Raw genomic sequence first — 25,013 nt, 5'->3', positions numbered from 1 at the left:
TATAATAATAATAATAATAATAATAATAATAATAATAATAATAATAATAATAATAATAATAATAATAATAATATCAAACTCTTTCGAACGTTACAAGTTTAAAAAGAAGAAAATTATCTTACGTTCGCAAATTAAAGGAGACGTTTGATGCTAAACGTCAAGATCGAAAATCCTAGCAATTCGTGACGGTAATGAGGGAAAGATCGAAAGGAACGTTCTCGGAGATATAAGCATCATTTCGTTTCGCAAACAAGTCGAGTTCGTTCTTTCCTTCGTTCATTCGTTCGTTGGCTCTGTTAATTCTTCGAGTCGCATTCTAATAAAAGCAATCGAGAAGTTCGAAGAAACGCGAGAAAGATAGTCTCGTAAAATCCCCGACGAAAGGACGACGAGAAATCAAAGAAGAAAGAAGACAACTATCGATAGTCGAACCCAGTTTACCTTCTCGTAGTAGTTTCTTTCAATGTAGAAAAGGAAACTTTAAGTTTTGCAGTTAAAGAGTAAAAGAATCTAACGACTCGATGGAGCTGACTTCTCCTTCGTTTCATGGTAAAAATTAATTCAAAAATTAAACGGTCAAAAATAAATACAAATCTTCTTCGATATAATGTGAAATTATTTTCAAATATTTCTTATCCGCTTGAGATTATATAAAAAAAAAAAAAAAAATCGAAAAGTAAAATCCTTTCTATCCTTTCATTGTCTCATATTTGGATATATTATAGAATTATTTCGACGAGTTATACTCTAATAAATATTTAATATGTTACATAAATGAAAATACAAGTAGATGGGTGCGCTAAAGAATTTTAATCTCGGTAAGAAAAGAAGGAAAAGGCATTCAAAGGATCGCCAATGGGGCCTTCCTTGGTATTTTGAATTTAAAGATAGTTCATCGCGATTACCCTCTTCAATTCTGCGCCAAGGGAAATACCATAAAAAACACTATCAAATCTCTAATCAAGAAGTTTCGAGGAGCACGAAGTTCCTAGAGGAAAAGATGGTAAAGATCAAGAGGAGGAGGAGGAGGAGGAGGAGGATGGTAAGAACGAGAGACGGCGAGTTTTAGCTTCGACGAAGAAGAGAAGCAAATCGAGAGGCAAACAAAAGAAAAAGAAAAAGAGAAAGAAGAGAATATTACAGAGAAAAGCACCTGAGTGGTCTGCGAGCCCGATTTACCACGAAAACATGTTATTCCTTTTGTTGCACATACACACACACGTATACACGCGCGAGCGTAATATCCGTACCCCACACTTTTCTTAATGAAATATTTAAACTTCCAAATATATATAAGAAATATTTTTCCCTCGCGTGTCAGAATAAAATAATATAATTAATTTAAATAAACAATATTAAATATATATATATTGCAATTTTGCCCGTAATTATTTAAAAAAAAAAAATAAAAGAAAAATTGTCGAAGAATTCGTAGATAAGCCGATCGTTATTAACACGAAAAATGGACATCATTCGACCGATCGAACGTTTTCAACGATAAATTATTTTTCTTGAGGGTCTCTTCGCCGTTAGGTAATTAGATTTATTAAGTCGGTCCTGTTTACACGAAGCCTCGGGCGCGTGATTTATTGAAGAGGACCCTTCACCGAGAGGGAACGTCGTTGGAAGAGGACGGTGAAGGTTGCTTGTTACGAAGATTATGAGGTGAATTCTGTCTCTCCCTCTATTTCATTTCCCACCACTACTACTACTACTACTGCCACTACTACTACTACTGCCACCACCCCCGTTCCATCGGCTACCCTTCCTTCTCCTCCACTAACTTTTCTCGTCCTTCCTCCCTCGTCACTTCGTTTAATCAACTTCAATAAGCCTACTCCTATAAGTAGACTAATCTCACTTTGAAGGGAAACTAACGTTCATTCTCTCATATTCTCTCTTACTCTCTCTCTCTCTCTCTCTCTTGGTATTTCATTGGCCAAATTTCTATAAAGAAATTGTAGAATAAGAAAACGATCAAACGTGTATGCCGACCCCCCCTCCCTTTTCTAAACACGTATTGTCTATGTACTTTACAAAACAAACTTTAATAAGTCTCGAAATATTATTAATCGTGCTTCTCTCCTAATTTCATAACTTTGAACTTTCAACGTCAAAACTAGTTAATGCTCGTTTGTCAAACTAAGCTCGGGCACTATTCAAATTATTTCTAGATTTCTAGACAGATATTCTAATCCAAAGATATTCCAATTTAGATGAAAAAGGGTTTAGACAACGGGGCTGGGGCGGGGAAGAAAAATAATAATAAATAATACGGGTTTTTCGGAGTTATAGAAAAATTGCATTCTCCTTTGTACGAAGTTAAAATCGCTTGATTCAAATAGCGTGTGGCAAGTGAATAAGGGTTAATAGTGTGGGAAACACGGTAGGAAATGGAAGGCGAGTCAGTTTAAGCGACGAGCGCACCAAAGTTATCTGCCGAGCTAAACCCAAAATCTCCCTCATAAAAGTGGTAAGGAACCCCTGTTTGGGGAAACAATGGTGCTGCTACTGGAATCTCCGGTTGGTTCGTAAAAGTTCGGTCGAACCGAATAAAATAAGAGAGAGAAGGAGAGAGAGACAGAGAGAGAGACAGAGAGAGAGACAGAGACAGAGAAAGAGAGATAGTAACAGAAAATAGAAAAGAAAAGAAAAAAAAAGAGAGCAGGGAGATAGAAAGAAAGAAAGAGAGAGAGAGAGAGAAATAAAAGAAAAGATGAAACGAACGAGATTGGACAGAGGAAAAAAAAACCAGAGGATTCGTTTTTAACCTCTGTGAAAGCCGTCCAATAAATATCGCCGCTCGTTATTAGCGTTTTAATTCAGTCCAGTGACGGTAACTTAATCCGCGTGGCTGCCGAATAATCGAGAAAACGTTGTGAAGGGAATAGTAGACGATGAGGGGGGCGGTGGGGCTGATGGGGGGCCAGTTTTTACGAACGATTGTGGGAAGAAAAGTCTAACATTAAGCTGGAGCAGCCCCATCGAGAGACCAGCCGGTTAGAGCAGAGAGCACAAATTAAAAACTTCAGGAACGATGGTGTTCTATTCACGTTAGTATGCGCGTTAGTATGTGCTTTAGTATTCGCGTACCAAAGTCCAACCAACCAACTCTTTTTTCGTATGCATAAATGCTTCAAATAAATCATGCAAAGAGCTACGAAATTATTTGACAAGTTAGGAGAAATCCTCCTCTACCCCCCCCACCCCCTCCCACCCCAATACATACAAGTAGCTCGACTAATTTTTAATATGCACAGATGCGACGATGTTTCTTTTAATAACGCTCGGGAATATTATACTATGATTATAGTTTTTTCATGTGATGACGACTCTCTTTAAAAGGGTAAAAATTATAATATTTCTCTTCTTCTATTTCATTTTCGTTTTATAAATGTATATATATATATATCGTTTCAATGATGGAATAACAAAACAAACTTACCACTTTGTCAGCCAATTTTCTAACTCGGCATGGCAGATAAACCGTTTGTCCAACGAAGGCCGTAACATTAGGAGCAGTCGGCTCGAAAATAGGCAAATCCGTGTCGACGTAATCGTTAGTGGCGACGGGATCGTTGACATTCCTACGGGAATTTCCTTTGGACATTTCGCGTACATGAGCAGGCTCTGAAACAAAATGATTTTGGTTCCACAATACTAATCATCATCTTAATATCGTAGAAACTATGTTTAGGTAAAAGGTGTCGTCGTCCCTTCCCCTCTCCCTCTCACCGATCGTTAGTTCGAAACGGAAACGTAAAGAGAATTTCCGGTGAACTCGAAAGCTTCCTCGACCATCCCCCAATCCCCCCTCTGCCCCTCTGACCCCCTGCCCCTATCGTACACGCGTTATATTATCTCTAAGAGTTTCTGGAACGCAGTCATCGAACTCCGGTCTCATTCAAATGGCTGTCGGGGTCTATTCGAATCGCTTTCTCTCTCTCTCTCGTTAGTATACCTTCGAGCGATTCTCCATCATCATCGATCATCATCAGCGTGAGCGACGATACCATTGGTGTTTGACAGGGATTGATTTGAAAGGAAAGTTGCTAATAAAACCTGAGAGACTGTGACTTCGACTAATATACTTGAGAAAGTGATAGGTTCCAGCCTATAACCATCGTCTATTTCTTTTTTTTTCCTTACTTCTTCTTTTTGTTTTCTATTTATATTTTCAGAGGATAGAAAATCTATAGAAAACGAGTTTTGCATCGATGAACCGTAAAATCGAAAACGAAAAGGGAAAAGAGAATGAGGATTTTTTTCTTTTTTTTTATGGACCGAACGATACTTTTTCCACGCATATTAACACTTTCCACGATGCGATCGATTAATTACTAAAATTAACTAGGAGAAAATAGATATAGAAAAAAGAGAAAGTAAAAGAGAGAGAGAGAGAGAGAGAGAAAGGGAGAGAGAGAGAGAGATAGATAGTGAAAGCCCGGGAATCTCGCGAACGCGTGTAACATTTGGTAATATCCGACAAATACAAGCAGGTAAATCCTCATACGTCAAGTGAGAATGCACGTTCGCTGAATTGTCAAACGAACCTGCGCAGAACGATATACTGACATCGTAATTTACTGGATCGACCATTTCGCATAAACAACATCCTTCATCCAACGCGTAGTCGCACGCCCATCCGACTATTCCTCTTCCCCCACGACGTGAATTTCGCGCGAGCGTTCTCGCAAACACGCATACGAAGAGAAACGAGGAGAGACAGAGACACAAAGAGAGAAATAGAGACAGAGTGTGAGAGTGAGAGAGAGAGAGAGACAGAGAGAAATCCTGCCGACTCTTCGCAGAGTCTCCTGGCGCACAGATAACGCCCGTATACGCAGCATCCACTAATCGCGTTATACAAATGACTAAAATTCAGCCTTGAGCCTGGCGTTACCACGAACCTGAATTTCATGAAAGTTCTTGCAACGCTCCCGATAACGTTAAATTAATCGACAGAAAGCCAACGCTATCGTGAATAGAAATGAAATATATTTCGAGCGCGTATGTAATATAATTCATCTAACAAATCGCCTTTCTCCTTTACGTACAAACATGTACCTACCCCTATACAGCGAGGGGGGGAGGGCATAGTATACACGCGTTTGTATATACGTTTCACAAGGTTTTACATACTTTAAATCTTAACTTTATTACGATATATATGTCTTGCCGACATACATACATATATATATATATATACAGTTTGTTAAAAAAAATGTCTTCTTATTCCAAGTGTGTAAAAAAAAAATACCAAAAGCAAACGAAATATCTCGAATTCCAGGATATTCTTTTGAAAGGAAGTGTAAAGAAAGGAAGATGTAAAAAAAAAAAGGATGAAGAAAATGGATAATGCGCGTATAGTTTTTATCTTCCGTTACGAAAAAATAATAATAATAAAAAAAAAGGAGAGAAAAAAAGGATAAAGTATTATCTTTACATTTCTCTTTCCGCCGACATATTTCTCTGGGCGCCTTCTCATCCTCTATCTCTCTCTCTCTCTCTCTCTCTCTCTCTCTCTCTCTCTCTCTTTCTTGCTATCTCTTTCCGTGGCGCCCTTTTAGAGCACGCGCCACGCGAGAAAGTGCCGTCCATGGTGGTGCTGGATGACGAATGGCATCTAAATCCACGGTTCCAACGTATGAAACGAGAGAAGAGCAAGAATAAATTTCGGTTCGGGTAACAAGTAACGACGCGTGTCCGAGTTTCGTTTTCCCTTTGTAAATGTGTGTATGTATGCGCGCACACACACACACACACACACACACACACACAAATATCCAACACTCGACACGTTCGAAGAAAATGAAAGAAGAATGTATTAGGTGAGTTTCGAGTAGGTGTGTTGTATCTTGTTCGAAAGTTAAAATCAAATAAAAAAAAAAAATAAAACATCTTTTATGAATTATTCATAATGAACGCGCATTCGTGAAAACCACGAAACCGCCCTTTCGAAGTGGCACCATCACCATCATGGCACGCACGCACGTACGTACGTACATGTCCCCAATATTTTGCCATGGAGTCCCGCCGAGATTCGACAGCCTTAAACCACCGCCGCGTAATTTCTCCCCATTTCCTGACGCACGAAACAATACGAACGAAAGTTTACGGCTCCGCTGGACCACCGAGAGTATCATACATTTTCAACGTACCGCTCGTAAACTGTGGTCAAACGTTACCTAACAGTCGCCAAGCCGCTACAACGCTATACGACTAGCTTATTCGATCTTTATTATATTTATTTAATGCCTATTTTATTTTTTATTTAACATTAAACGGTACCATTACATTATCGTTCGAATCGACCGATTGTCAATTTTTCGATCAGTCGATAAATTTTCATTACATAAATTTTTTGCTATACATGTGTCATTTGATTTCGTTATATAATAATTATACGCGAAACTCGATACGTTTAGTATTAAATACTATCAACATTTACTAACAATATTTTTGTTCGTTCCAACGATATAATAATAATATTACGATTATACTTTCTCCCTCTCGTTAACTACGAATATCTATGAATTCAAAACGCATATAAATTATTGTTATTAAATATTTGCATTTATATGTATAAGCAAATAATAATCGTCGAGTTGACGTATAATACGAAACATTCGCAAAAATTGAATGGCATACTCGGGTACACGATTAACTACTACCGGAAACTCTCATGCGACCTTCTTAGAATTTCAGAGGACGAAGGAAGCCAGATGGAATTTCCGAGAAGAAGACGAAATGATCTTCACGCCCTGCAAATGGGAACATACCTCGACTCGTAGTGGTGCGTGTGTTAGACACGTGCACGATTTTCTTGTCTACAAGTATGTGCATTCTCTCTCTCTCTCTCTCTCTCTCTCTCTCTCTCTCTCTCTCTCTTTCTCTTTATTTTTTATATTTATTGAATTTTATGAATTTCTATAACGAGCACTCGATAAACAGATATTTCATTCAATTTTAACAACAATTATTTGATAAGAAACCACCTCTCTCTCTATCTCGTAGATAAACAATCTTCCTATAAAAACAATCCAACTTTGTAGAAATATATTTTCAATCCACCTTAAAGGTACACCTTATATTTTCTAACAAATAAAGGAGGAGAGATAAACAAATGAAAAGAGAACGAAAAATAGTACAATAAAACGAAGAGCAGAAGAAAGAAAAAAAAAAAAAGAAATAAAGACGAAAAAGAAAGTATATTTCCTCCATGAATCTGCCGCAAAAAGCAGGTGTCTCGCTTAGAGTGTTTGTTGGTATGAAGGAAAAGAAGAAAAAAGAAAAAAAGAAAAAAAGGAAAAGGGACGAGGGAGAGACTATGTGCTAGGTTAAAAGGCGACACGGAACGCTCTTAAAGGCTCGATCGTGTTTAAAAAAAGGATAGAAAAAGAGAGAGAGAAAAAAAGAGAAAGAAAGGAAGAGAGAGAGAGAGAGAGAGGTAGGGCAAAATAGGGGACCGGCGCTAATAAAACTGGACTAAAGCCGGTCTCTCCAACTTTTGAGAAATGGCGAATAAAGGAAGAAACGCGAGAAACAAAAGCGGAAACGGGAGTTGCAAAACGGAAACGGAGAAGAGAAAGATGAGATGTAGAGGGAAGAAGTTTCTCTTCTCGACCCGAAGGAATTCCTTCTCCTTTTTCTTTTTCTTTTTCTTCTACCATCTCTCTCTCTCTCTCTCTCTCTCTCTCTCTCTCTCTCTCTTTCTCTCTCTTTCTCTCTCTCTCTCTCTCTCTCTTTCTATTTTTCTCTCTCCCCCTCGGTTCTTACGGTCCCGTAAAAATCTACGGTGCAGCATTGACTCCCCCGTATGTGCATACACTCTCCTTATCGTATAGGTACGTGTGTTTGTATACGAACGAACCGCTATCTCAGACTACGTATTCGTATATACGTGTAAAAGGAGTAGTCCACGACTACCAACAAAGAATAAGAGAAGAACGATCCACACATGGTTACCGAGAAGTTATGAGAGCGTTTGTTCCACCCTTGGAAAAAAGGAAAAAGGAATAAGAAAGGAAAAGAAGTGCTATAAAGAGAGGAAACTAAATGCGAAAATGGTGCAAGAAAAAGGAACCGACAAAAAAAAAATTGAAATATCGTTCCTCCTTGATACGCTCTAAGAATTCGACTCAATATCAGCTATTTCCCCCATTTTATAAGGTTCACTGCGACAAGATGTAAAGTATATATCTATATGTATATGTATATACTCCTTTCGATGTTGCATGACTGGCAAACAAGTAGCAAAGATCAAACGTTTATAGATGGAATCTGACAGAGTAAACTTTATTCACACTTATATGGACAAGATTTGCTGAAATTGAGTACTCTTTTATGTATATTATACTTGCATAAAAATATCCAATGAACGCGGAGAAAAATGGAAGAAAAAGAATAAGGGAAAAAAAATGGAAAAAAAACAATGAAGAAAGAAAGAAGGTATCCCAACCATGAACCAGACGGAATCATTCTTCTCCACTAGACCGAGCAATTTTCTCTTTAACGTTCCCACGCTTTATTGAAAACGCCGAGAGTATAGGAACATCCAAGTTCGTAATTTGCACTGAGAAAGAGAGAGAAAGAGTAGTAGAACGATTCTAGCAGGAAACGCATTGGGGATCCAGTCGAAAGTTCAATCTCATCTATGTCCGCGTTTCGACCGATATTTTGTTCTGATGCACTTATACCTTGCCACGAGTGAGATTGATTTTTCCGATTCTGAACTTTTTATATTGAGCAGAAAAATAGCTCGGACTCTTACTGGTAGAATTCGTATTAACAATTATACCGGACTACTATAAATTTAATTATTACGCGATCGAATGCTACCAATGCCTACCATTTCATCGTAGATGAACGAATCTGAAAATGACAAATAAATGAGAAATCCCAACATTGGTTTCTCAATTACGCTTTTCAAAACTTAAACTACGTCGTTTTTCACAATCGTGGGGAGGAAAAAAAAGAATAAAAAAATACAAAAATATAAGTTCAGTAAGGTTGTTCGTACTAGGCATGATGCAGTTTGTCGAAATAAAAAGTCAAAATGATTTTGAACATAGCTAGGAACACACATGGGCCATTGTTAAAACTTCAATAGGAATTCGTTTAACAAAAATCGAAAAGTTGACCGATCGTAAAGCGTCACTACTTTTTAAAAACAGTATCAAAGCTTTCAATCTCCAAAATGCAGCGTGAAAATTCCCGTTGAATTTTGAATATCCATTGTGACGTCACTTGAGCTGAACGTTTCCTTCCCCTCCTCCTCCTCCTCCTCCTCCCCAAACTACTCTCCATCTAACACCGTTTTACCATTGACGAAAAATATGTTACAACGTACGTTTGCGAATACAAACACAAGGGGAGTGCAATAAACGAACACACGTTGGGGAATATTTTTTTTGTTTTCTCCTCTTTCGTCGAACTTTACTAAATCCGAAGTAACGTTAATTCAAGCAAAACTTTGATATTACTTCTCAGAAATGGGGGAACGATTATCATTAATAAAATTTACTACTTCTAACTCGTCGTAAGTAAATCGATTGACTCAATGAATCTACCCCTAAACTTATTTAATTAATATTAAATGTAAAGTAACGATAGAAATTGTCAAATATCTTATAAAATATTAACATCATTTCTATATGACATTGGGTTAATATTTTTATACGCAGAGATACCAAAAAAATCGATTGATTTAAATAAAACAAATAAATGAGATCGCATTAGAAAACAAAGTGCAATTTCTTTCAAAATCTCCTCTATCATTTTTATCTATTTTTACTTGAAAAAAAACAGTAACCCATTCTAGTTGTCAAAATCATCTTTTTTATATAATAATAATTGATTAAAAACGATTTTTAATATAATATTAGATCTATGGATAGTAAGAGAAAAAATTCGTAGAATTTATTATTGAACGTGTAGACGTGGAAAAAACGTATACTATCTCTCACGTCGTTTAAAGTGTCTTATTAAAAAGAAAAAAAAGGAAAAATAAGCACCGTTTTATTGCATCGAGAGAGAGAGAGAGAAAAAGAGAGAAAGAGAGAGAGAGAGAGAGATACATATCTGGAAAAACAAATACACGAGGGCAGTGTCATCGCGTGTCGAGAATAAAAAAAAGTAACCATTTATCAAGGGAGCTCTTAACGTGAGAAAATGTTCCTAGATGTTCTCGACGAAACGTTCGAAACACGTACGTGTTTGTCACCAAATATTATAAGAACATGAAATAAATTCACCAGAACGAAACATTTGAAATTTCGATAATTACTTTCAAATTAACGAAGGAACGGGGAGAAGGTATGGGGGTGGGTTAATGTATCCAATGGTTTAAATGTCAACACAAAATTCGCATAATCAAAATCGTCTTAGAGGTAAGAGAATACGTGAAATACTATCGAATCGTCGACAAAGTTGAAAGTTCAGTGAATGCATTGTAACTATCCCGTTTACTTCGTCCGAACTATGTACACAAGCATTAGATATCCAATATGTATGTGTGTGTGTGTGCGTGCGTGCATACGCGTAAGTAAATTTGTACACGCGACGAAGTTCTGATTCACCGTGAAACGTTTCTTGCCGAGTAAGTAGGAAAGCAAGCAAGCAAGCAACATCTAGATAAGCGTTCATGGAATTTACCATTAGTTAATAGTTCGAAAATTGCTAGAGACCAGATTTCAAAGCAAAAAGTAACATCTGCTTCGAGTTAACGCAACGTTGAAAATGATCGCTAAAACGGTATTCCAACGAACAGTATTCCTCGCCGTTCGGAATGAATTCTCCTTTTCTTTTTTTCTTTTTTTTTCAATATCGCGTTTAAATAGAAAATCAAGATCTCTATTATCAATTCAAATCCAATAGGATCCAATTTATCAAAGGTAACGTAAAGCAAGACAGAAGAGGAAGGGCTGGTTCGCGAACACTCGAGAGAAAGGTAGTGAATCATTCTATGAGTATAAATTAGTTTACCCTAGCAACTCCGGTTAATTAATTACGCTAAATTGTCCTAAGAGTAAATAACTGCCGGCACCTAGGGCAGTCTTCCTTTCCCTCCCCGTCCCTCCTCTTCTTGCCAGGGACCGCGTGATGCGTTTCCGGAAGACGAGCTACGTTCCCGTTTTGTTTTCGGTCGGACCGTTTACGATTCGAGCATTGTCTCTTGGCAAGGAATTACGACAACGACGACGACAACGACGATGTTACCGTATCCTAAAATGGCTTTGATGATTATTTTTACATCTAATTCACACATTTATACCGTTTAAGAAAAACGTTTAAAGAAACTTTTGCGTTTACGATGGTATATAATCGATTAAAAATAAATAAACACTTTATCCTTTTTTCGAAAAACATAATTGATCGTAATATAATAGAAGTTAGACATAAGAGAATATAAAATAAAATGGAACCGGAAGAAATTAGGTTTAGAACGCATACATTCTCGTTCGATGTGCGCACGCTAATATATCTTAAGACTTGGTCCAAACACGCTCCGTTTAGCAGGGTGCTTTTGTCCGGGCGAATAAGTCTACTACAAGCAGGTTCCGAAGTTTCAAATACACCACCATATACACAGCACGTCTGTTCTTCGTACTTTATCTCCTGAGCCGGCTCTGAATGCAGAACGTGCTTTGCATCGGGGGGTCTCCTTCAAGCACTTAGATACGATTATTCGTTTGAAAGGAATGCCCGCCCGCGAGTTCGTGCCAAGTAGAATTATAGTCGTTTACGTTTCCCACTTAATCCGCGAATCGCGATCATTCTGATAACTAGTCTGCCCTGTCCTTATTGTTTAATGAATTCCGATGATAATGTACCCGACGAAGATACGAAGAAAAAAAAAAAAAGGACAAAATATTTCAAACGTTACCCTCAGCATTGTATTACCCTAATCTTTAACAAACGCTGACCTCATACAACAACACGTTGGCCACGCGCAAATGCAACCGAATGGTAAACATTTACACCGCTAAAACCAGATGTTTAGTTCGCAGACCGGTGGTGGTACAACTGCTGCTTTCGGTTCAAGAAACCAATTAAAACACAATCGTATATTTTCGAAAGTACGTAAAATGGTATTTAATTGGAAATAATAATCGAATGATATTCCAGTCCCATATTGTTCTTATTATTAAAACGTTTATTAAAATAAACACAAGTGATCAAATATCATTTTTTAAATCATTATTCTATATTCGTAACTAAATAAATCGGCCCCATCGTAGAAAGTAAGAAGAAGAAGAAGAGAGGCGAAATAAAAAGTAAGCATATTGCGACGTCAGAGAATTTTTTTTCCCGGTCTACACAGATTTAGCTGGAACTTTTCGTACATTCTCTAATACGTTGGAGAATACCGAAACTACACCGGAATATTTAAGAACGCATATGTGAATTTTACGGCACCACGTGCGTACCATAAAGAGCGAACGTTCCTCGAAAAAATACAGGGCAACAAAGAAAGTCGGTGTAGGTGTCGTGGTCACTAGATATTTAGCTTTATATACACACACACACGTGGTTCGTATTAAAAATAAATATCATTCAGAAATAAAACGTTATATCGCGATATCGGTTCCAATTCTTCAACAAAGATACTTTTTCAAGGTTTCACATGCTCTCATCGGTATATTCGTTTTTTCCTTGACATTTTGACGTTGTTAGCGGAAGGAAAAAAGACGCGCGCGCGCGTGTGTGTGTGTGTGTGTGTATGCGTAAGCAAATATATCGGTTACATGTTAATACCTTAAAAATAGAAAAAAAGTAAATAACATAGATTTTGTAGCTTTTGATGTAGCAGCCTGTACAAGGAGAAAGACATGACACAGCACATAGCACGATGATTCGTAAGAGAAAAAATGGCTTGTACACGCGACTTGTGGCTCATAATGTAATATAAAAGTTCCAACGACGAAAGATAAAAGTCCAAGCGAGTTCTACGAACGTACATTTAATTTATCTTTACAAATCTTGACAATTACACGGTAATTGTTAATAACACTCGCAATTTGCGCTTACTACGTTGCCCGGTAGTACATGTTGCATTTAAAGCTCTCGTTCATACGTTTAATTTGTCTCTATTTTGTGTGTATCCTGAAACGGGAGGGGTGGAGGGTAGGGGTGGGGGATTACACGTATTCCTACAATCCTACGAATAAAACTCGAGAGTATAAATGCGTGCACAAGGTGACAGGAATACCTTCGACAATTATTCGTAGATGTTTTTGTTTAGGTAATTCTGAGCCTGTATCCTACGTTTATTAAACAGCAAAAACAAAAATATTCGAAAAAAAGAAAAAAAAGTGAGAGAGAAAGGAAAATTGGCTTACCAACCTGAAAGAATGGTTCCGGGCAGCAACGCACAGAAGCTCAAGTACGTAAGCAACACTCGCCAACACTCATGACGTGCCTTTTGGCAGTAGTCCAGTTTTTTCTCGTTCGGTAGGCCACTGATTCTTGGCCCCTTCATCTTGCACGGTGCCGCATACTTTTCGTTCCAGCCACGTAGACACGCGCGTACACACGTTTACGCACACGACCCGTTTAAAAGGAACTTCGATAATGTACCCACAAGGTAATACCTTCAACTACCTCTTCTTCTTCTTCTTCTTCTTCTTCTTCTTCTTCTTCTTCTTCTTCTTCTTCTTCTTCTTCTTCTTCTTCTTCTTCTTCTTCTTCTTCTTCCTCTTTTTAAGCCCGCATGAGAAACGTGAAATTGTGTAACGACCTCGAAACACGTGCTTCAAAAACGTTGCACTCGCGTACGTAGCAGTTACGCCTTTTTTCCTTTCCCTCGTTTCTTCGATTCATCGTTAAACTTGTTAACATTTTCAACTTTTCGCCTATCTCAAAAAAGCTTCGCGACGTTGTTTAACTTCACGTTTTATACGAAACGACGACGAGGATCACCGTGCTCGTTTCGTCGAGCATTCGAACGAAACTGCTGTCCTTCTAATCCAATAGGAATGCTACGTTTCTCTCTCTTTCTCTCTCTTCTCTCCCTTAGAATTCTTTCGGTTTCCTCCACACAGAAAAACACATTACAGTACACGAATTAAATAACGTAACAATAATATCGTCGTCATCGTAAATATCCCCATTGTTTTTATCTCGACGATTATACTCCAATCTATTTTAGATTCTCTTTCCATTCTAACAAATGATATCCCATCGATTATCTTTTTACAACACCGTAAATGCGTTATTTCGTAATATTACTCCTGTTAATTGTTAAATCTGTAAAATCTTATTTAGATATTTGTTAATTATCAGATTATTTTCTCACAACGTTCGAAGAAATTTCGAAAAATTATGGGATCCTTCTCCCATTCGCGTACGTCGATAGAACGATGGTGTCGAGTGAACAGCCACGGAAAATTATTATTTTCTCTCTCTCTCTCGCTCTCTTGGTATATATATATTTCTTCGAGGGTACAACGTTAAATTGAACGTGTAGAATGTTCGTCCGGATACGATAGAATCCATTTCGCGCGCGATTGCCGATGTAAAGGATGGTCTTTTCACTGACACCGCCGCGCCTTCTCTTCGCTTACCTACATTTAGCGGATAAAAGAAATACCTGACACACTCCCGTAAAGGGTAACGCGTTGAATTATCGATCGCGTGAAGAAGATCGAATTGAAAGTTGTTTTTATTCCTTCTTCTTCTTTTTTTTGGAAAGAAAAACGCGAACACGATATAAAATCTCGAAATATCGATCTTCGAAAATAGTTTTACGAATTTTCTTTACCCGCCCCTCCCTCCCCCAACCCTCCCCACACCGCCACAGGTCTTTTCAACCGAGGAAAAAAAAGTTCGTCGAAGTATCGCGTTCGAGTAAAAAAAAAAAACTCCAAGATTAGCTCCAATTAGCAAGGTTCGAAAAAAAACTTAACGAAAAAGGCTCTCTCTCTCTCTTTTTCTTTTTCTTTTTCTCTTTCTCGTTTTCTTTTTCGAAGATCTCGAGTTGGATGTCTAATAAAAGTCTCGAGCCACAAATTAAAGCCCTTAAAAGGGTAACTCTCCGTTGTAAAGTGGTTCCGTTTAACGATGCTTCCCTTTCGTTTTCGTTCTCGGGGCCCACCCCTTCCCCCGGCCCCGCCCCAAGTGAGTTTTACAAATTTGTATTCATAAAAAGCAACGTTTGCTTGATTTTTTGACGCGTCGCGTAAAGGGTCGGGTCGGGTCGTGTCGGGTCGAGTCGAGTCGATGGAAAGGAAAAAAAAAAAAAGGAAAAGAAAGAAAAAATAAAGACAAAGAAACGTCAACCGGATAACAATGACAATGCTGATGCAAGACGAGACTCGCAAATTATCCCCGAAAGGTATTATTAATTAATCCCCTTGTTAAGCCGCGACGCGAGAGAAACACGGGGAGTTGCAAAAGGGGGAGAAGAGATGATGCTGCCTCGTGTGCTACTGGAGTATGCCATTTTCAAGGGTTCCGTTAAGGGTAGAAAAGCCGAGAGTGGAAACACGCGTGCCTACCATCGTACTCTCTCTTTCTCTCTCTCTTTCTCTCTAACAGCGTGAAAGTCGTTTCAAAGTAGTAGATATAGAAATTTGTAAGAGAATTTGTTGGTATTCGTGAACGTCGGTGGTTTACCTTGTCACGTAACGGGGAAATGTTTCTCGAAAAAGCAAATTAAAATTTAAACACACAGGTGTGTGTGTGTGTGTGCGTGTGTGCGTGCGTGCGAACGCGTCTTAAACTGCGTTCACTGCGCCAAGTTATTTCCTATCGAATGAGAGAAAATACAAATCGTATAATAATTTGGAATATGAATCTATTAGAACACACACACACACACACACATATTCTTTACTAATGTAAACCCACTTGATTCATGATAATATTTTGATTTGAACGTTGTTCCAACGATAACGTTGTTATACGAGCATCTTTGGACAAACATAGTATCGCATTTCTGTGCCAGGGACCGTCACGAACTGTCAAATTTCTTGTAGTTACTCGCTCGTATGCTATTTATAACGAAAGTGTAAGAACGGAGCCGCGACGAGTGCACACGATGCAAGTCTTAACTATGTCTTTCTCTTTCTCTTTCTCTTTCTTTTTCTCTACCTCTCGCTCTTTCTAGTCACATCCCACACTTTCTGGAATATTTTTTTTTTACTCAACGCGGTAAAACCGGTACTGGCAAAAACAGAAGCATCCGCAACGAGACCAGCAAAGGCCTTTCTGTCCTAGAATATACATAATCACCAAAGTTAATTAAGGTTTTGGAGATGAAAGAGGGCTGAAGAATAGAAATGAAAATGGTGCGACGAAAAACTTAAGGATGTACCGGTACGAGAACGAGAAAATCGACTAGTCCTGAAACGACGGATGTTAAAAACACTCATGAAAATATCTATATCCAAGATATCTTTGAGATCTCAAGAAATGTGTCGTCAGTCTGTTCTACAAATTTTCTCGGACATTTTAACCGATAAAGCAATTATTTTTCAGGAGAAATCTCTTTGTCTTTTATTATATTTCTCGATACTAATTCATTTCACGAGTATACGAGGTTGCTGTATTATCCTCGGGTTCTTTTACCTTCGCGAAATACACCTGGTATCGTACAAAAAGAAATTAATCGAGTATTATTATTCCTCGTCGATTTAAATATTGTTTCAATGAAATTCCATTAGCTCGACAAAAATTCCTTAAATATGCACAGCTTACCCCGACTAACGAAACAAAAATGAAAAAGAAAATAAAAGAAAAAAGAATTACAGTGGTTCTTTTTTTTTTTTTTAAAGTCGATACCAAACACAAAGTGCAAAATGGATGAACAAGGGTTGGGAAATTAAATCAAATTTTGTGAACGTGACATCGTTGAGCGAAAGGGAAAAGTTTCACGATGACCGTTCGCAATTTCAAAAACAGCACAAAGCCATAAAGCTTGCCGTGTCGTTTATGCAATTTATTGTTCCTCCTTTTTACTTCAAAAATGCGAAAGTGCTCGCCCGATGGACTACGGCTCGCGTTCCTTCTCTCCATTTCTCTTTCTTTCTCTTTGTCGGTATGTACCTTGCTACTTATTACGTCATAACTTACACAGTCTCGACGTGAAATTGATTTATTATTATAGTAGATTTTCTTTAGGTGTGCGCACAATATTCAACGATATAGAAAAAAACGGTAATAGAAAAAAAAAAAAAAAAAACCGTAAAAGACGATAGGCGACATAGCATCATAATGCAACCTCAACCATCTTCATTCCTCGCTGTTACGATAACATGATGTATATATTACGTTCCTTTTCGTACTTATTACCATTTTTTCATGGTATTTAGTAAAACACAAAGTATCTCTGAACAAATACCAGAGGAGAGTATTTGAGGAGTAAATGTAATCTACCGAAAGTATTCTGAGTAAATATTTATAGAAAAAGAAATTGGTAATGTACGAGAGAAAATGAGAGCAAAAACGTTTTATTCTACAATCCTTAATTTCGCATATAATTTTCATAAGATAATAAATTAACTCTCGTTTAAAGATAACCAAATTTTAATCGAATAAAACAAATTACTTTTTTCGCGAATTCGAAATATAGAGGAGGGGAAAAATATATTATTATTATTATTATATACGAGAAATGAAAAAAGAAACTAGGTGTAAAAATTAAACTAAAAGGAAGAACAAAAAATGACTTGGTGGATATCGATGGAATACCATTTACACATTGGGCAGACGTAATTCGAGCGTAGGAATTTCGTTGTTCTCTTTTCCAACAGCAAACCATGCTACTCGGCCTGGTCTGATCTTTTGCATAACCGTTTCCCAACGAATGCACTTCGACACAAACGTATTTGTTCAAAGAACGACTGTTGCATCGTGCCACCTATTTTCCACCTCGTTGCCACTCTCCCTTCCAGCCATTCTCTTTCTCTCTCTCTCTCTTTCTCCTCTACCCCCATCGTTCTGCTGTTCGTTCTTCCGGTTTCCACTCTCTTTCTCTTTCTCTTTCCATCCTTCTCTGTTTCTCTCTACTATTCCCTGAGAGCCTTTCTAGAGTAACCCTGCGATTGGTTTTTCGTGTTTCCCAATTCCTCCCCCATCCTCGAAATCCTAATTTCTCGTTTTTTATTCTCCGACTCTGCTTCTCTTTCTACCCTTTTCCTCTCCCACCCTTCCTCCCTTCTTCTCTCTCTTTCTCTCTCTCTCTCTTGAACATTCGATACAACTGGCCTATATCGGTCGACACTAGGTCACTCTCTCTCTTTCTCTTTCTCTCTCTCTCTGTCTCTCTCTCTGCTACCCTCTTTCTCGTCATCCGACGAGAAACGAAATGGCCCTTTCGGGCGATAACAGAGAAAATCCCAACGTCGCTCTTACCCTCGGCCAAGCCCTGATTTTCAATTTCGCTCGTGTGGGACATAGAAATTCGGCAGGTTTTCTTTTTTGGGCCACATTTCCCCCATAGCATACGAGCAAAATTTCGATTTTATTTCAATAGTGTTTTATGTGTTACGCCATTTATTATATATATACAAATTTAAATTTGATTTAACGAAACTTCGATTGTTTGATTATTCTTTTAAATCGATGCGCAAAGTATTCCACCCCTTTTTAAAAAAGTTCTTCAAAGTGTTGAAAGATAATTATACGCTCGATAAAAACGTCAAAAGAATCTATTTAAACGTTTCTAACAAGAGAGAGAATGAATAAATAAACGATCGAAGAGAGAGAGAGAGAGAGAGAGAGAGAGAGAGAGAGAAAACACCTGAATAAAAAAAACACGCGCTGGGTAGATTGCCCGGAGCAACGCAACGTGAGCTAAGCTAATAAATTCGCAAAGCTACGTCTCGCCTCTACGAATTCTCTCTAACTCTAACAATAACCCTCGGCAAAACGAGAATGTTGTCGACTATGACACTTTTCGTGGAAACTCCTTGTCCAACATGCAAATGTGTAACAATTTAATCGTCACACGTAAACGAATTTCATATTAGATCGATTGATCCATCTCTCTAGGTTCATCGTTCCGAATTTTCTTACAGTCCAATTTTACGAAGTTAAATTTGTCAAAGAAATACGCTGATTAAAAGGAAGCCGAAACGAAATAGAAACCAATAATCCATCGCACACGTACCGGTAAAACCGTTTGGAAAAGTCGATAAGATTGTCTATCTCTTTTCTTTTCTTTCCTTTTCTTTTTCTTTTTCTTTCTATTCTTAGACACGACACGCGCGAATATCTTACGAGAAGTTCGAAATTCCTTCGATCGCAACTATCGAATTACGTTATCCCTAGAGTGTGGAATAACTTTTCTCCTACTTAATTACCTTAGCTCGTAACTCACTGAGAAGGCGCTCACGTGGTCTTATCACTGAACACACAAACTCCGTGAAAATCACTGATCCCTTTCGGTAGAGAAGACACTCTCAGAAGTTTCGACATACCGAAGAAGTACATCGAAAACAGTGGGTAGGAGAGAAGAACGAACGAACGGTCGTATATACTAAGATCCGCTGGTCGACTCTTCGTCCATGATGGATCTACGTGGTCTCTCTAACAATAAACTAAGATAAAACAACCAAGACGTGGAAGAGTAGGAGGAGGAGGAGGAGGAGGAGAAGTTAGGAGGATGTCGTTTCGTCGTCTGCGGCGAACACCGCGAAGAACAAGAACGAGATGAGGAGGAAGGGAGGAAGAGAAGAAGGGATAAGAGGGGGGAGGGCCCCGGTAAAGTGGAAGGAGAAGGAAGAAGAGAAGGAGAGAAGAAAGAGGAATTAGAGGACACGAAAAAGAAGACGTGGGTTCGAGAGCGTGGAGAGGGACCGCACGCGTTACAAAACAGTCTAACGGACTCTAACGCACTATGCCTGTGAGAAGAGGCACGCTATTAGTATGACAAGCGCTATTGCTTTCTCTCTCTTTCACATTGTCAGTGTGATCCACTCGAGACACTCGCCGGTACGTACATGTACGTACACGCACATAAATGCACCTACGTAAATGCACGCACGTACATGAACATACCACCAACTTACGCACGGTAGTAGTACCTACGGTGTCACCTTATCGTAAAGTTTTTTTGTACGATCCTGCACGCGCGTGGGAGAACAGAGGGATCGGTTCAAGTTGCAAGGGGAACTTCGTGGACGGAAACCGTGCGCGGTTTATGCCCTCGGCCAATAACACATGTTCGTTATTTTCATTGGAGCTCGGCCAAATATGAATGAAAGACGTTACTAAAGAAAATCCCCCGTACTCGCGTTTCACTTTCTACGGGATCGAGCACACGTTCTACCGGTAAGCCAATTTACGTTTGGTCTCTCCTATTTTTCGATTTGAACAAGGATACTACGGTATTTGTAGAAATTCGAACACGATTGTATACAATATAGAAATGATTCTTGCGTATAGGAATAGCTTATTTTCCATAATCTTTTTCGACTTTTTCCTTTTTTCTTCTGGTTTTTTTTTTTTCTTTTTCTGACGATAAAGAAAAAAGACAACGAAATTCCTGGAGAATCTCGTTTCTTTACATTTGAGAAAAAGAAAATTCTTGAAGATTCGTGAACGTTACGCGTATCCAACGGGATAGAAGAAGTTATCGAGGTATCGTTGTAACTTTGGTCGAATCATCATTATCATCATCATCATGATCATCTATGCGATACACTCTACTAACGGGAATAAATAGATGAAGAGAAAGTAGGAGGATCAGGGTGGAGACGCGGGATATTATGCAGATAAAATATTCATGACCATTGGAATCCACGATCGGATCCGCCTTTATTTTTCGGGATGAATAGAAATGGTGCCACCCTCGTTGACCCGTGGCCCGCAATTCTTTTCCAACCAACGACAATGAGACGGAAAAAAACAGAAAGAAAGAAAGAGAGAGAGAGAGAAAAATAGAAACCAAGAACGAGAGGCAAAAGGGAAGTAGGAAAAAAAAACAAAAAAATAGAAAGAAAAAAAAAGGGCGCACGCGTGAGAGAAACCAAATCACACACGTCTATTGCATCGTGATTATCCTTTGTGAGCATTATCGACTGTACGAATCTAACCATACCTAAAGTTCCCCGTCCACTATACTCTCTAGATACTATTCTATTTTTTTTTTTTATTTTTTTTATTGTAGTATATCGTCTTTAAACAAAAACAAAAAAGGAGAGGTAAAACGTTGTTAAAGGTAAATCAATCGGACGGATGCAGCCTTAACAAAAAAAAAAAATAACACACTTCGTTTGAAAGCTCACTTTTCTACTTTATGATGTTACTTTATATCGTACGATCGCGATAGAAATAAAAAAAAAAAAAAACAAAAAAAAACAAAAAAAAAAGAAAGAAATTTAAGTAAATTTAATGACTAGACCGATGGACTTAATTTCCGTTTCGGTGCGTAATAAAGTCTTTTCTTAAATGATAACGAATAGTTTTGATTAAATTCATGAATCACGTTAGCAGGGGGGAGGGGGATTGACTCGATCATGGAATATATAAGTTAGGCGCTATTAATTATAAAAAACTTAAAACTCATTAAGAAAGTAAAGAAGTTTTTAAACCATCCCGATCGGCATTCTTACGAGAGAATAGACGAAAAAAAAAACAAAGAAGAAAAAAAATAAAAATAAAAAAGAATACTTTCGATCGAGTATCATGAACAAGACCCTCTCGACCAAGTTTCTTGAAACCAAGGAGGAACACCCCACCCTTCAAGAGATAATTCAAGATTTTCAATAGAAAAAGAAATAAAAAAAAAGAAAAAAAAAGTAGAAGGAAAAATATTAATAAGAAATAAAAATCATCGCGTCTATATAGAATAAAGATTTCGCGCAACGTCAGAAAACTGTCTAAACCTTCGATATTTTTCTAAAAAGAGTCCAAAGGATATTAGCGAATGATGGATGTGTTTCTACGCTTACGCGTTGGCCGTTGTTATTGCCTTAGCAATTTTCAGATGCCCTGCCTGGTGTTCGAGCCCTTTCAAAGTTAAGGTGGTCGCAACGCGCGTCGAACTATCGCGAACGAGATATCGATGTGAAAAATGATACCGAGAGTTCCGTTCCCCGTAATGTGCCATCCCGTTCTATTTTCGATATCGGTACATACCATATAATGTTACATGGGAAAAGCTTAAAACGTCAGTCACGTAACGATGGACGACGGAAGAATTTGACGCAAAACGTCTACGTCCTGCGAAGTAATGGGAAGAAGAAGCTTACCGATATATCGAAGAAAAGAAATCTTCCGTGGTGTAACCTACCTTTTTTTATATTCCTACTTATTTTTCCTCTTACGATCCTCATATTTTTTCTTCCTCCTTCTTTCCTCGTCTTCTTATTCTTATTCTTATTCTTATTCTTATTCCTCCTCCTACTCTTTCTTCCATGTTCAAAACTCTACGTTTCTCGCAGAAAAATATAAATGTAAAACTTTCTTTTACCTGACGGCTAATTATATCGCATGCCTTATAACAAGGGTACCTCATTATCGTGATATAATTAGAAAAGGTTCTGTAAGTCGTCAGTGAAAATCTTAATCCCACGCGAGCGGATTCCTAGGTCAACGACGTTGATTCATTTCCCTCATCTTTCTCTCCCCTTTTCTCCATCTCTTTATTTCTCTTTCTTTCTCACACATACTTTTAAACCGACAATCAATGGCGTTATTAAGTTTCCCTAATTGGACAAATATTTGTGCTCCTTCGTTCTCTCATTTTCTCACTTTCCGTCCCTCCTCTCCCTCACGGATTTAAGAGTTTGCCAACGTAAACGAGATAACGTATATGAGCTACCTTATGATACGTATGAATATTTGTACATATATGCATATTATATTGTATATGCACACAAAGTCCTAGATACTACTTTCACAAAAATTGTAACATTTTATTTAATATTATTTCATTATTATATTAAGTGTATTCTCGGAAAATAATCATTACATATTTTTATTACGCGGCAAATTAGAAAATTTAAATTAATACGATGAATCGCAATCAGTTGCAGAATAAATTATTTTCGGTTAAATCAATCATGGTTTGCGTAATGTATTTATGCTGATCCGCATATTAAAAAGATCGTAATTAATCTGTAATAAAGGTACTCGCGATAACATGTATATACATTTAAAAAAGGAAAAATTGGTTTCATTTGAAAATACTATATAATATATGTACTATTATTATCAAAATTATTTTTCGTTTTGTTAAATAATTATCTTTTGTTACTTTCATATTCTTTTGTTTATAAGAACATAGAGCACCGAAAACCGAAAGAAGAGAAGACGGTGAAACAATTTAGTATGTAGATGCATTAAGAACACAGTTTTGATGGAATTGGTATGTTCGTAAGCGTTTACACTCCAGGTGGTAGCATATAGTCTAGAGCAAGACTCAAGTTAGAGACCACACATAGGAACACTCCGTGGTAATCCTTTGATTACAGCCTGTTTCGAGAGTTAGGTGAATCACGAGGAAACGCGTAAGATGATATTCCTGAATGGAAGGGCCGGAAGGTGAAGCCGTCCTTCATAAGGGAGGAGAATACACGATGTCGCAGGAGAGAGGAAGAGAGAAAGGGACAGAGAGAGAGAGAGAGAGAGAGAGAGAGAGAGAGAGAGACAAACATCGTAGTACACACCAACTACCGGTTACCGCTTGATACGCTGTATATACGACTCTCGAGCACGGCGTAACACATCCGGTGTGTAGTGGTAACGAAATACATAGTAACATTATATCCGTGATATTCATCCACGGCATGACGTTACATGCTGAATACCCGCTTGCCCATAATATGCATCCGAAGGTATCGCGTGGCATCCGAATTAATTTTGGTCTTGAGAAGCCTGCTGATATCATCAACGGTCTTCGGCGTTCGATTGACGATTAGTGATGTCTTTGTAAAGCAAATTTCCGTTCCATTCCACACGAACGTACCAACTTTACTAGATAATCGTATCAGTACCTTACTACTATCTGTCTATATATTCCTCAATAATTTAGATTATATACTTGCCGCGTGAACAAGATACATAAGGATATTATGCAAACTATATTAAAAGAAGAATTAAAAAATGATGAATAAAAGAATTAGGAAATTTCGAAGGTCACCGAGACTCATCGTAAAACGCATTCGATCGAAATCACGCGCACGGATAGCCATACGGAAGCACCATAAAGCTAATGATCCCTAAGTGATCCGTACCACGACGACATGATGACTGTTGTACCAGGGAGGATGGGATTACGAGCAGCGAACGGAATGGAATGGTACATCCCATCATTATCCAATGATCCGACATCTCTTTACCAACTACTATACGTGCCACACCTCTGTGCACACGATCGTTTCCCGCGCAAAACAATTTTATTCTTAGCTAATACTTTACCTTCAAATTTTCTATCTCTCGCTAACTTATTAACATTGATATAAAGATGTCAGGACACGAAGACATTACTATTATCGTTTATCAGTCAAACTGCAGCATCCGTAAGATCGTTGTACCGGTCATTTATCAAGCTCCAAAGCTTCGCTTGCAGGTAGATAGACATACGCCTGGATCACCTGTTCAATAAGGTTTGTTATATTATAGATCATCATCAACCATGTGATCGAGTAGCTCTACCAAGTAAACCAACTTACGAAAGAAATCATTTGCGGTTAAACGAGTATCATATTCAACTTCGAAATACGAAGACTTTGTTGAAGCAAACGACGATGTACCAATATCTGTGTAAGCGTATCTATCTCGCCTATCGATGTAATTGGATATTCTTCTTTAAACACGAAAATTTATAGATCAAAATAAAATATCGTTTGAGCGTGAGAAAATGATTTGTAAGATTTGTACGAATTTAGAAAAAATCTAGACGATGTAATTACAAATGGGAATATACATTTATCGTTATATATGATTGAACGAGAAATTACCACCGAAAAATCATACTTTAATATCTAACCATTATTATTTAACGTTACATAAACCATCTAATGTTATAATGCACATACATACATAGGAAGAAGTAGTTTCAG

General features: G+C 37.9%; 1 protein-coding gene across 6 annotated transcripts in view; it reads right to left on the bottom strand.

Moving 5' to 3' along the window:
- Positions 1-24,322, bottom strand: part of LOC106787903 — a 62,679-nt gene extending 38,357 nt beyond the window's left edge. Inside the window, exons 1-4 of one of the 6 annotated variants that reach the window (XM_014750662.1) lie at positions 23,619-24,322; positions 17,695-18,090; positions 13,348-14,166; positions 3,446-3,630 (exon numbers count right to left, since the gene is read on the bottom strand). In XM_014750662.1, coding sequence (XP_014606148.1) covers positions 3,446-3,630; positions 13,348-13,483 — 321 coding nt within the window. In that variant the 5' untranslated portion in view covers positions 13,484-14,166; positions 17,695-18,090; positions 23,619-24,322. Of the gene's footprint in view, positions 1-3,445; positions 3,631-3,961; positions 4,101-13,343; positions 14,260-17,694; positions 18,091-19,307; positions 19,713-23,618 lie in introns of those variants that run through there. The other 5 variants (XM_014750661.1, XM_014750663.1, XM_014750664.1 and 2 more) reach the window with 5 other exon arrangements.
- Between the last annotated feature and the right edge of the window lie 691 nt (positions 24,323-25,013).

This window comes from Polistes canadensis, unplaced genomic scaffold (genome assembly GCF_001313835.1).
Source record: "Polistes canadensis isolate GaletaPanama2010 unplaced genomic scaffold, ASM131383v1 scaffold_119, whole genome shotgun sequence".
NCBI lineage: Eukaryota > Metazoa > Arthropoda > Insecta > Hymenoptera > Vespidae > Polistes > Polistes canadensis.
This window is presented reverse-complemented; position numbering and strand designations above follow the sequence as displayed.